The following is a 14,028-nucleotide window of genomic DNA, read 5'->3' as shown; positions in this document are numbered from 1 at the left end:
TTCCCTGCTTTGCTCCTCGTGGGAGTCCAGATTTTTTTTCTGCTTGGGAGCTCCTACTTCTCAAAGCCTATGATCCCACGAGTCTTCAATGTAAGTTATACAAGATATTTGCAACCTCAAACTTCCTATGCCCTATTGCTCATTCAAGGGTACAGCTGCCAAGGGCTTTTAGTAAAAGAAAGTTCCCTGCTCATCTGAAATAGCTACCAAAAGAGACACTCTCTGCCATTGTACTGGAGTATGTATGTCATATGAAAAATGAAACTGCTAGAGCCTATATTCTCAATGGGGGTGATATCTCCTCTGAGGGGATGAAAATTGGGGAGAGGAAAAAATCATACTTTCTATGTAGAAAGCATAAAATAGACATACAGTATATAAACAGATATGCACAATACCTGTGGTATTAAGACTTGGGGGGGGGGCATTGAGAAAAAAATCTTAAAAGGCTCCTTAAGGGAGCAATATAACGAAAAGGTTGAGAAACACTGTTCTAGAGCAATGGCAGATACCACCAAAGGCAGAAGACAATAATGGAAACTAAATTATTGATGCTATCATTAAGTTTTTAAGTCAAAGTTTATGACACCTGGGGCGCCTGGGTGGCTCAGTCGGTTAAGCGGCCGACTTCAGCTCAGGTCATGATCTCACGGTCCGTGAGTTCGAACCCCGCGTCGGGCTCTGTGCTGACAGCTCAGAGCCTGGAGCCCATTTCAGATTCTGTGTCTCCCTCTCTCTCTGACCCTCCCCTGCTCATGCTCTGTCTCAAAAATAAATAAACGTTAAAAAAAAAATTTAAATAAAAAAGTTTATGACACCTAAAACCTGTTCTAGCTCTTGACTTTCCATTTAACTAAGCAAATATATTCCCTTTACTGTTGAAGCTATTTTGTATTGTTTCCTGTAAGTCATAACAAATGTCATATTAACTGACAAAATATGGAACTCTTTAATTACATGGCCAATGCAACAGAACATTAAAGTGGAACTATTTTAGTCTGTCTCTGTTAAGCCTTCATGAATATAGGTGCCAGATATCCTCATAACCAAAGGGAGCCAAGTAAGATGAGAACCCCATGCAAAAAGAGGTGTCTGGGCGGCTCAGTTGGTGGAGCATCTGACTCTTGATTTTGGCTCAGGTCATGATCTCAGTTGTGAGACTGAGCTCCACATCGGGCTCTGTGCTGAATATGGAGCCTCTTTGGGATTCTCTCCTCTCTCTGCCCCTCCCCGGCCCTTGCTCTCGCTCTCTCTCTCTCTCAAAATAAACACACATTAAAAAAAGAAGAAAAAAAAACATGCAAAGAGATAGTGGGAAATGGATTTCAAAACTCTTGGTGCTCATCCCATGGATAGTGCAAAAGACTTAAAATTGAAGACAGGGGTGAAGGTTAAAGAATAGTTATTAGGACGTTTACATGAGGGTGGTTGGCGGAGAGTGGTCAGACTGGAGGGACTTCAAGGAGACCACCTTGTATGTTATCTCTGGAAATCTGTGTAGACACAATAGACCTGGTAACCGAAGTTGACATGAAATTATGAGGCCCAACCTTCCATTCTCAACTCATGAAAATTAAGGAAGTTAAAGGGAATGCAAAGTAAAAATTGACATGAATTAAGATGGTTTCAGCACACCCCTTCCTCATTTCTCTGGGTTCAAACTGTATTACTCAGGAATCTTTGGTTGTGAGTAACAAAAATAGAACTTGACTCAAATGAAAAATGGGACTTTACCACCTCACATAATGAGAGGAGAGGAGAGGGGCGGGGAAGGGAGGAGAGGGGAGAAGAGGAGAGGAGAGGGGAGAGGAGGGGAGGGGAGGGGGGAGGGGAGGGGAGGGGAGGAGAGGGAAGGAGAGAAGGATTGGACCTTGGGGATGACTAGATCCAGACATGAACAGCGCTGGGACTTCATCAGAAGCTAGTGAAAAGGTGCCAGGCAGATCTCCCCACCACACCACACCCCAAAACAAAAAGCAGTCTGCAAGGAAATGGGAGAACTGACTTTAGTATCAATATCATAAGTCCAAATCAGTGGATAATATAGAAGCAGAAATAATTGAGATTTCAAAATCATTGTAGGAAATCCACCTAGAAATGTATCCAACAAAAAAATGATAGAAGTATGTGTGTATGGGTGGATGAATAGATGGACAAATACACACTTGCCCAAGTGTGGCAAAATGTTAACATTAGAATCTTGGTGGTAAGTATATAGGTATTCACTGTAAAATTCTTTCTTTTCTGTATGTTTGATATTTTTCTAACAAAATGTTGAGGTGGGGCAGGCCAGGGCGGGGGGAATCAAGCAGAATAGCACCATGGCTGTAATGATTAGTCCATCAGCAGGATTCTAGTTCTAAACTGAAGGTACAGAAAACAGACCTTACACTCCAGGCAAAGAGAGAATGGCAAAAAGCTCTTCATTCATCCAGAGCATATAACAAATGTTCCTTGAATTTCCACTTGGTAGCATCCACTGAATTAAGATCAAGGTGTTAAAGAGAAATCAGAAATGACCTGCAGAGTGAATAGCATGAGGTTAAGAGATGACCATCCTGGTTTGGGAAATCAAGTAGAGAAATGACAGGTGAAAATGGTTATCTCATTGACTTAATCTGCTTCTATTTAGTTATTAGTGCACTAAGCATCATTTTAAATGTACAAATAAAGCTCTGATTTCTCACTTGGACAAGGGAGTAGATGATGGTACCCTTTAGAGAGACAGAAAACGCACATGGAAAAAGATATCTGTGGTGGGTAACTTTTGCATTGACTTTAGGAATCTTGAAGTTTAGGTGTTTATGTTGCACCTAAATAAAGATGTCCAACAGGCTGGAAATTCAGGAAGTATTTGAGCATCGGGAGAGATCGGCAGTAGTCACTGATGTGTCATCAAGATTATCATCCAGAGTGTATAGTGAGAAAAGTTTCTTTCATTCTTTTATATCCATTCATCAAACTATCATTATTACTAGAATTACAAAAAAAAAAAAAAAGAGAGAGATGTTTTTCAGTCCATAACTTAATTGCCAAATCCAAAGACCTTTGTGCAATCCCAAATGTGTTTACCTTACTTTTGTACAGCATTTGTTGGGTTGGCTGGTCTTTAATTGGCTGGTCTTTAATTGGAAAGCTCTCCTCCAGTGATATTCTGATCACCATTCCCCTTTCTGTTCCTTTTCTGTCTCTTACAAAAGAGTCTTAGAATTTGACATTTACAGGGTTTTCATCCTTGGTCGGTAAGCCTTCATTTCTAACTCCCAATTTTTCTAGTTAGGCTTCAGGTCAAACCGACTAAATAAAGCTTAATTAAAAGCTAGTTTAAAACTAAAAATTGTGTTGATAGTACAATACAGGCAACACTATCCACCTTGGAGCTACATTGCCTTAGGTTCTACTAGCTTTTGAAATGCATAATTTTTTTCCTCTCTCTGAGCCTGTTTTCTCATGACCTTAAAATGGCAGCCAAAATATTTAATTTGCAAGGGTATTATTAATGATTACATTATAAATGTAAAGGATCTAAGTGCTCCGCACTCGATGCATACAATTAACACAATTCATAACTTCAGATGAATACAAATTATGCCAAGTTATAAATATCTACCTTACCTAATATTAACTTCTGTTCCTGAGCACTCAGTCTACATAGTGTTATTCAGGTTACATGCGCTGGCTCGCTCAGTATTATTTCCCTTAGAATCTCTCATAGCGTCAGGGACTGGCTCAAATCAACAGTAGCAACTCCTTCCTTCCATATACCGCATTGAGGGAAACACATTTTCCACGGCTTCTTAAAGAAATCATTCAGTTTAGCTTAGAGGTGAAAGTGAAAAGTAAGCTTCGTCACAAAAACTGAGTCCAACTCTACTCCACCCGTCTGCAGGTCTCTGAGAGAAAAGGGATCAGGGTCACAACAGTTTACGAAGCAGACTTGAAACGTTAGTTTTTAACTTTCCCGCAAGTCTCTGAACGACCAACCGCACTGATACTCCGTCAAGCTACGCGCCACTTCCGTTTGCGCATTTTAATTACGTCAGCATATCAGCTCTCGCGGTATCACCCGATGTTGAGGTCCCTTAATAAAGATCTCGCGAAATTTGTTCTACAGCTCCAAGCTAGCCTCACTTTCCCCCACCCCCAACCTGCCCTTCCTTTCCCGGTCTCAATCACAAAATTCTTCCCTCCCCTTTCTTGAGCTCACAGCTCTCCTTCTGTTTCCGATTTCAGGCCGGAACCGGAAGTTCAGTGGGCGGGGCCCGGCGGCGGAAAACGCTGCGGAGCCGGAGCCGGGATTCGGCTGTGGCCACTGCCCCTGTCCCCGCCACGGAGCGCCGTGGCTTCAGGCTGAAGGTCGGTCCGGAGGCGGGTGGGCGCGGGTCTCCCCCGGAGTGTCCGGGTGGCAGCCTCCCCGGGCCCCCCGGGCTCCGCGAAGGATCATGTCTACAGCCTCCGCCGCTTCCTCCTCTTCCTCATCTTCGGCCGGTGAGATGATCGAAGCCCCCTCCCAAGTCCTCAACTTTGAAGAGATTGACTACAAGGAGATCGAAGTGGAAGAGGTGAGTGAGGCCCGGCACGGAGGCGCCTGTCTCCGCCTTTGCCTGGTCCCGACTCTTAAGGTGCTTCCCCGGCCTCTCTGATTCTCGGGGCCCTGCGGAGTCTACCCGGGAGTCCCCACCGAGGCCAGGTGTAGAGGGGACTCTGCGTTCAAATGCGCTGGGAAGCTTTCTTTTTCCCTCATTTCGGCACTCTTGAGTTTGGTCTGTTACCGGAATTCGGTCATCTCAAACACCAAGATGAACTGGTGAGATGTTGTGGAGCACCAGTTCTTATATATGTAAATAGTAAATTCACCAAACACCATGACCGTCCTGGCGTTTAAGTTCACTAAGACTTGGTGTTCTTAAGGGCCAAAGTTTGTATTATGTTCGACTTCTAGCTCAGTGTCTGGTATGTAGTGTGTGTTCGATAAATACTTGGCAAATATATCATCATGTCTAATGAAGTGTCCGCCTCAGTACTGAATGCTTCTCAGTTTCGCCGATTCGATAGAGCAGTAGTCGTAATATTAAATATTCTGCCTTCAGTTGGACTAATTTGGATAATTCTTACCATTAGTAATGTAGACTACAGTGAAAAGATGTCTCAAGCAGCATATTCCGAAGAGAAACTTACGATTTCTGTGACGACCGCAGTATAACAGAAATCGCTGTTAGAAAACCCAAATCCATTCTTTATTCTGTAGTAAGTTATTTTAGGGAAAGGTAGTAATATGCTTTTAATATATTGCTTCTTTTCAAATATACATAATAGATTGATTCTAAAAATCATAAAATGTAGAAAAGTAAAAACTGTATCTGTTTTAAACACACATTTTAGAAAGTGTTCAAACTTTGGTTGGAAGTAATACTTATCATGGGCCACCTAGGTGGATTAGTCATTTAAGCAATTGGTTAAGTGTGGACTTATGCTCAGGTCATGATCTCATGATTCCTGGGGTTCAAGCCCTGCCTGGGGCTCTGCGCTGAGAGTGCAGAGCCTCCTTTTGGATTCTCTGTCTCCCTCTCTCTCTCTCTCTCTGCCCCTCCCCCATTCTCTCCCTCTCTCAAAAATAAATTAATAAACATTAAAAAGAAAATACTATCAATTACCACTTACTCATTTTTAAAATTTATTAAATATTTTGCTTAACATATGCCACAAAGAACAATGTGTGGCAAGACCCATGTTACAGGCTTTCAGTGAATTATCTTTACTTTAAAAATCCAAAATTATTTTTAAATAGTGGCAAGCTAAAGTAGCCAGATAATTACCATTCAACAAATACATTTTTTTCTGTGCATATTTTGGAAGAATAATGGATTCCTAAATCATGTCTTTCTATTGCATAAGGTAATCACTGAGAACAACGTCATTTTACAAGATAACATAAACAAGGCCTTTGGAGTTAGAGGGAGTTCAGTATATCAGGTGTACATACCACTTATTAGCCATGTGATGTGAAGCGAGCTTCCTAACTAACCCCTTTAAGCTTTATAGTTTCCTTAACTATAAAACAGGGATAATAATTTCTATTTAATTTTACCTGTATAACATCCTATTAGACAATATGATCAAAATACCCAACACAGTACCTGATACTTATGACTAGGAAACTGAATTCCAGAGAACAGTAACCTGCTTTAAGGTCACATGCTAAAAGAAGAAGGACCAATATTTTGAAAAGAGAGGGGAATTTATTTATGTGTGGGTGTGTGTTTTCTATTGAGGCTATGATAAATTCCTTTTTCAGAAATGGATAGTTGATCCAGCTTTCATGGCTAACTTTCTTTTTTAAGAATAAAAATTCAGTGAGTCAGTATAAAAGAATTGCAGTTTTTAAATAAGCATTTACGTCTACTCTGTGGGAAACTGCTCTGCTTGTAGACTACAAATTGTTATGTAATAATAACTTGTACTTCATGGTCTAACAAATGCTTCCACAGACTTACATCATTTATTCTTACAGCCTTCATTTTCTCACACTACTTTCTAAAGCATTTTACGTTCTTCTTGGAAGAATGGAAGTTACTGAGGAGAGAGTCATCATTTTACTGCTCTTCCTGGAAAGCCACTTAACTTCTGATTAGACTTTTACGTTTCTAAAGATTTTTCTTTCAGTTTAGATATTGTTTCAACCTTTTTTAAGTATATTTAAGACATTCCTGAGGAGTAAATTTTTGTTTTCAAATGAAAATTTCTAGTATTAGCTGGTTCTCTAGTTTAGTTTTTATTTTTGAGTACCCAGTTTATTTTCACTTTAAAGATTGAATTCAGACCTTTCTAACGTTGAAAGTATTACATAATTCCCATTGTATTTGTGCACATTAAAACAGTGTTATATAATACAGAGTGCACTATAGGCATTCAATAACCATTTCTTTTTTTTTTAATTTTTTTTAATGTTTATTTATTTCTGAGACAGAGAGAGACAGAGCATGAGTGGGGGAGGGGCAGAGAGAGAGGGGGACACAGAATATGAAGCAGGCTCCAGGCTCTGAGCTGTCAGCACAGAGCCCAACGCGGGGCTCGAACTCACGGACCGTGAGATCATGACCTGAGCCGAAGTCAGACGCTCAACCGACTGAGCCACCCAGACGCCCCTTCAATAACTATTTCTTAACTTAGATTTTACTTTTGGTTAAAATCATAAATAAGAGAAGAAAGATGGCTAGAAACAAAAAGTATTTTTATATTGCTTTCAGTATTTTACATAGTACAAATATGTTGCCTATAAATAGAATCATGTTCTGTATTTCCCAAATAACAGTGTAACTGAAACAGCATTATACTGATTCAGTTAGAAACTATGTATGAAAACTACTCCAACCACAGGCCAAATATGTAGTCATTTAGTAGATATATATCTTTAAGGTATCAGCTGATTCTAATCCCTACATTCCTAATTAGTGTAGCACTTCCTAAATTCAGTTCTGATAGCAAATTATGTGAGACCTTGGCCTCAGAAACCTAGGTAGGTACGTAAAAAAAAAAATCACCTAGTTTTTACCATTCTGGGGCTGAGTGTAGAGAACGTTAGAATAAATTGTGAAGTGTGTACATTGAGGACTAGGTTGCAAGAAGTGGTAAAGGCAGTGTGGTGTGGTAAAAAGTGTACTGGGCTGGGTATTTAAAAAATTTGGATGCCATACCCATTGTGCCATAATATATTTAAGTAACTTGGATCAGGTAATTTCATTTTTCTGGGTCTGATTTCTCATGTGAAGTGAAGGCCTGAACATGATTATTTAAAGTCTCTTCCAGCTCTGAAATGAAAACACATTTATTCCAGTATTAATGCTCTGTTTCCACAATAAGCATCATATGATCTCTTGTGGAAGGTAGTTGGTAACCAACTAATCCTGGTTAGACAGGACAAATATCCCCATTTTACAGATATTGACATTGGTCATAGAGATTGATTTACTAGAAACCTCTTGTGTAGTAAATGGTAGAGCTGAGAATTGAATTTGAGATTTCTTACTCGTGAGTCACTTACTCTTTCTACTAGGTTTACAGTGTTGCTTTGTTTCTTTCTGAAGCACTCTGACCAAACCTTATTCTGAAAATGGAGAAACAAAATACTGATTTCCTTTGCAGTAGTTGGTGCTACGCATGTAATGAACATTCTCTTCTGTGCACAATATTGCTAAGGTACTGTGGAAGATGAACAGAAGAATTCTAGGATTCTCTCCTTGAAATTTTTTATTATTAGGAGACTAGAATAAACACAGAACAGTTAATAATTAACATTTTCAGAACCACTAATTTAGAACTATGACTATAATGTAAACTGAGCACTGAAGCTATAATTTGAAAGTAGGGTTAATCACGGAACACTTTGTTGAATGGAAAATAATTTGAAAATAGATTTGGAATAAAGTAAGCATCATAGATTGGGAAAGGCACAAAGGTGAATTGTCTTTGCAGTTGTTCCCTCCCCTGCCCAGCATGCTTTTCCCTCAAGAACTTCACATGGCTGGCACCTCTCACCATTCAAGTCTCACCTCAAATGTTTATTCCACAGGGAAACTTTCCCTGAGCAACCTAGATTTTGTCACTTCTATTATCCTTTGTGGCACTTACCAGTAAGCAAAATTGTGTGTCCTGCAGCACAATGTAAGGTGCCTTATTCACACTTGTAACCCCAATGTCTAGCACCATGTTTTTCAATAAATATTTGTTGAATGAGTAAATGAAGTTATCACAGCATAATTGTGAGGATTTAGTGCTCATCTAGTTCTTTTACATTGCATGTGATAAAACCAGAGGTTGCAGTAAGTTTGTGATTTGGCTAAGGCAGCATTTACACTAGAAATGAAATCTCATTCTCTTTCCAAATGTTGATTCCATTACTATTATACCTAGCAAATATGTTCATTTGGGGTAAAAAATGCTGTAAAGGGGCAGGTGCTGTAAGTAAACCATGTATTGGTGGGCTTCTACTAAAATATTACAAAGACCCTATTTTTGGCATGGCTGCTTTTTAAAAGGGAGACCCACAGTGTTGACCTCAAGTGTAATCTAAGCAAGGCACATATAATCACTGCATTGTTTATATGTTCTTAAGCTTCATTATAGAGACCCAAAGGTTTTGTTTTAAAGGGAAATCTAGAAAGAACTTTGGCCATGATATTTTGTAGTTTTTAGAGGTAGATGGGCATCTGATATTGGAGAAAAACCTTATTTATAGTGGTCTTCTTAAACTGAGTCTGTAGATTTGTTATACTCAGTATTTAATTGTGGGATATCCAAAATTATTAATAAACTCTTCATGTGAAACTTAATGATCATTGATTTCATTAGAAATCTGGAATTGTTACCACAGTAAAGAGATAGTCACACGATAACTCTTAAATTGTGCCTGTGTAGCTTAGAAGATGACATGGCATGTATTTGAAAGAAAGGCCTACTAACTGGGTCAGGTGTCTATGGCAGGTTTTAAAAGATTGCACAAAAATTCAAAAGTAAGTTTGAATAATAAAAGCTTTACTTTCATGTTATCAAGTCTGTCTTGTCAGCAGATGACAGTTCTCCTCTGCCACAGTGTATTAATAGATATTGAAGTTCTAAGTTCTGAAATAGTTGGAGGCTCTAAGTTCTAACAAATAAATATATGATCTATGCTTGTTCTGTCATGTTCCAAATTTCTAGCCAGAGCAGTGGCAACATAGCCAGGATCCATTCACATAGTCCAAAGAGCAGGGCCAAACCAAAGTGACAACTATAGTCACTGAACTAAAAATAACATGAATTGGGGACAATTAAGAAGAATTATTTCATAGTAAATTAAGAACACAAGGTCATCCTTTCCCGTTTAGTGTAGTTCAGGTGGGTTTGTGTTTGTTTTTAATAACATGACTTGGATGAAAGAATAGTCTTCCATCCTGAAGAAATTAGCTTTTTTTAAAATTTAATTTATTTTTTTAAATTTACATTCAAGTTAGTTATATAGTGCAACAATGATTTCAGGACTAGATTCCTTAATGCCCCTTACCCATTTAGCCCACCTCCCCTCCCAAAACCTCTCCAGTAACCCTCTGTTCTCTATATTTAAGAGTCTCTTATGTTTTGTTCCTCTCCCTGTTTTTATATTATTTTTGCTTCCCTTCCCTTATGTTCATCTGTTTTGTATCTTAAAGTCCTCACTGACCCATGAAAAAATGCTCAACATCACTCATCATCAAGAAATTAGTTTTTAAAGGAGTTGCTTTCTTTAAACACACAAAATGAATTCTGATTTTGATACTTGTGCTTTTTAATACTAATTATATGGAAATATTTTACATACTATCTCATATTCTTCTGTTCTATTTTTATTTAAAAAATACATTTAAATCTGCTTTAAAATTTGAGATTAAAGTCGTGGACCCAAAATCACTACACCACAGGGGGAAAGATGCACATCATAAGAGAATTAATCTAAGAATAATTTAGAAAGCATTCATAAATTTAGAAGGAAATAATTCTAGGTTGACTTCCCTTTTAAAACCAAAGTCCTCTTTGCATTCCTCTGTTCTTCTATTTTTACAGATGAGGGACTGTGAAAAATATCTAATATTTATTTCTAGGTTCACCGTTTTGTATGGATGCAAGTGATGGGGAGATACTTATAATTTAGATGTATGCCCTTTTTTACACTCTTGGTGGAAATTGGTCTTTGGGGAAAGCAGTAAATTCAAAATAATTGTTAATGACCCAATGTGTCAAAGAAACTTAGGTTATTCAGATATGAATGCAATCCAAAAAGCATATTTGATTTGTGAACTTGAATTAGAAGTTAGATTGTAAGTAAAAAGTAACTTCCTTTCCTTGTTTTTAGTTTGAATATGAGGATTTTCATACCTCAGATGCCAGTGTCTCAATTTGCCCTCTATGCCACTCGTTTCTGTCAATCTGTGTTTCAAGAAAAACATTGGGTTGTTCACAAGAATCCCCCTTTTTCTTTCTTCATGCCCAAGATGGCATTTAGTGCTCTGGAAAACTTTGATAAGTAATATCCACAGCAGAGGCGCCTGGGTGGCTCAGTTAGTTGAGCGTTGCACTTCGGCTCAGGTAATGACTAGCATCTGACTTCAGCTAAGGTCATGATCTCGCGGTTCATGGGTTTGAACCCTGTTCTGACAGCTCAGAGCCTGGAGCCTGCTTCAGATTCTGTGTCTCCCTCTCTCTCTCTCTCTCTGCACCTCCCCCACTCGCACTCTGTCTCTCTCAGAAGTAAACATTTAAAAAAAAAGAAAAAAGAAAAAATAATATCCACAGCAGTTGAGGGCTCAGTGATCTATGTGATGGTTTCCACCGAAGTCCCTTGTTTCACCGTTAGTTATGTTTTTAATACAACCTAATATTGTTCTCAAACCAGAATCACCTTCAGAGTTTCTTAAAACACAGATTGCTGTGCCCTACCCTCAGACTCAGTACTTTTGGGTTGGAACCTGGGGATTTATATTTTCCACAAATATCCAGGTCATGCTGATGCTTTTGATCCATTTTGAGAGCCATTGGATTAATGCTTTTGCTGTTTTTGCATTTGCTTTCATTTTGGAAATCTTCCCTTGGCTTCTTGAGATACTCTTCTGGTTTGCTTGCTATATTATTGACTGTTCTTTCCAGTTTTTGCTTCTTCTTTCTCTTCTGTTTTCTAGATATAGAAGTTCTTCAGAGCTCAGTTCCAGTGCCCCATAGTATTTTTGGTAATCTCTCATCCAGTTGATTGACCAGAAATAATCAACTAAATGCTGATGATTTGCCTGCCTGACTTCTCCTTGACTCATGTTTCTATTTTCTTTCTTGATATCTCCCCTTGGGTATCTAATAGACATCTTAAACTTTGTATGACTAAAACACAACTCTGTGTTATTAAAAAAAAAAAATCTGCTTGCTCTGTTCTTTGTTTTCCTTCATTAAACTGTTGCCTAACCTAGACGTTATCCTTGATTCATCTCTTCCTCTCTGCCCCTCCTGCATACATGCGTGCCATCAGCAAGCTCTTTTGACCCTACCTATAAAACATATCCTGGATCTGCCCGTTTTTCTGCACTGCCTTCAGCCTTGTCCTCACAGCTATTCTTTCTTACTTGGGCTGCTATTAGCCTTCTATCTGGTCTCTGTATATGTTCTAGCTTCCCTAAAATCCATTTTTCACATAAGAGCTAGAATTATTTTTTTAATGTAAAATCGTATCACATCTTTCCTTCTTAAATTTCTCCTGTTGCTTCTTACTGCACTTAGACTGAAATCCAAACTCCTTTTTGTGATGCAGAAAGCCATTCAGGATGTAGATTCTGCCTGTCTCTCCAGTCTTATCTTGTATTTCTCTTCCCTTCTCCCACTATGCACCACCCACACCAAACACTCCAAGTATTTCTCTAGGTCATCACTAAAATGTCTCCTTTCTCAGTGCGGCTTTACAGGACGACTGTTTAAAATTGGGTGGGGGTAGTGCATACATGTGTGTACACACACACAAGATTTTGTTCCTTTACTTTTTAGCACACTGGTTATTTACCAAATATTACATGTTTTTACTTTGTCTCTCTCCACAAGAATATAAGCAGTAGAAACAAAGATTATGGTTTATTTTGTTCACTTCTATATCTTGAGTGTCTAAGGTAGCACCTAATCTATAGCTGAGTTTGAAATATTATTGAATAGGGAATGAGGGTTTTTTTCCCCTTAGGGCCTTCAGATTACTTGTTTCTTCTTCTTTGGTTGGTTCCTTGTATCATTCAAATATCAAGTTAGTAACCTCCTCAGATAGCCTTCCCATACTATCTGTCCCAAAGCTTCCACCAGTCTCTTTGTCCTATCATCCTTCTTTTTTGTTTTCTACATAGCATTTTTTTGCAATCTGATATTCTTCTTATTCATCTTTTTGCCTATTGATTATCTTTCCCCTCCATTAACTGAAAACACATTCCATGTAGATCATAGTCTTTGTCTTATTTATTGCTATATCTCTGATAAGCTAAATGGTAGCTGAATATAGTAGATGTTCAAAAACTGCTGATTTAAGGAGTAAACAAATGAAGTTCATTGTTTTCTTGGTATGATCCTTACCTTCACACCTTTGAAAGGAGAACTTACCCATTTCTCTCTTGCTTACTGACTAGGCCTTCCCCTTTGGCCTTCATCGATTCTCCAAAACTCAGCTGATCTCTATTTAGCTCCCTGTATTTGAGCTGTCTACTATCCCACAGCCTGAGATACAGGTTCCAACATTTTGCCCAAAACAGCCTCCTCCCTATAGTCCAAGAGACTCTAATTTCAGTTTCTTCACTTTTCTTTTGGCAAGAGTTTTTTTTGTTTTGTTTTGCAGTTTTTGTTGTTGTTGTTGTTGTTGTTATCATTTCCATATTCTGTTGGGAGAGAGAGAATCCCAAGCAAGCTCCGTGATGTCACCTTGGAGCCTGACACAGGGCTTGATCCCACAAACTGCAAGATCATGACCTGAGCCAAAATGAAGAGTGGGATGCTTAACCAATTAAGCCATCTAGGCCCTCTCCCCTTGCATTTTTAATCATCTGTAGCTTTCCAGGGTGGCTAAGCTGTGTGAGGCTGCCCTCTCTTAAAAATCTCTTTGAGAAGTGGGAAGGATAAGTCCTTTCTGCCCTCAAATTCCTAAGCCTGTCCTGAATCTCTAAGCCTATCCCTGAAGGGGATGAGGTGTTTCTTTAACCACCATTATAGACTTACCTTTGGCTCACTTAAGCTAGTAAGTATTTAAAAAATGATTTAAGTACTGTTGTCTTGAATTTTTTCTCTACCTCACTTTTATTCCATGAAGGCAAAAGTCAATTCTTTTTTTTTTTTTTTTTAACGTTTTATTTATTTTTGAGACAGGGAGAGACAGAGCATGAACAGGGGAGGGTCAGAGAGTGGGAGACACAGAATCTGAAACAGGCTCCAGGCTCTGAGCTGTCAGCACAGAGCCCGACGCGGGGCTTGAACTCATGGACCGAGAGATCATGACCTGAGCCGAAGTCG

At 38.8% G+C, this 14,028-nt stretch overlaps 1 protein-coding gene across 3 annotated transcripts in view; it reads left to right on the top strand.

The window, feature by feature from the left end:
* Window positions 1-4,197: 4,197 nt before the first annotated feature.
* MAP3K7 (mitogen-activated protein kinase kinase kinase 7) overlaps window positions 4,198-14,028 on the top strand; it is an 84,883-nt gene continuing 75,052 nt past the window's right edge. For all 3 annotated transcript variants that reach the window (XR_007462770.1, XM_049654008.1, XM_049654007.1), the window contains exon 1: window positions 4,198-4,562. Coding sequence is in view for 2 of the 3 variants with exons in the window: in XM_049654008.1 (XP_049509965.1) it covers window positions 4,443-4,562 (120 nt within the window). In the remaining variant the exon portion in view is untranslated. The remainder of the gene's footprint in view (window positions 4,563-14,028) is intronic.

Source organism: Panthera uncia (genome assembly GCF_023721935.1).
Source record: "Panthera uncia isolate 11264 chromosome B2 unlocalized genomic scaffold, Puncia_PCG_1.0 HiC_scaffold_24, whole genome shotgun sequence".
In the NCBI taxonomy this organism is placed as follows: domain Eukaryota; kingdom Metazoa; phylum Chordata; class Mammalia; order Carnivora; family Felidae; genus Panthera; species Panthera uncia.
Note: the sequence above shows the minus strand (reverse complement) of the source record. Positions and strands in the feature narration are given on the sequence as shown.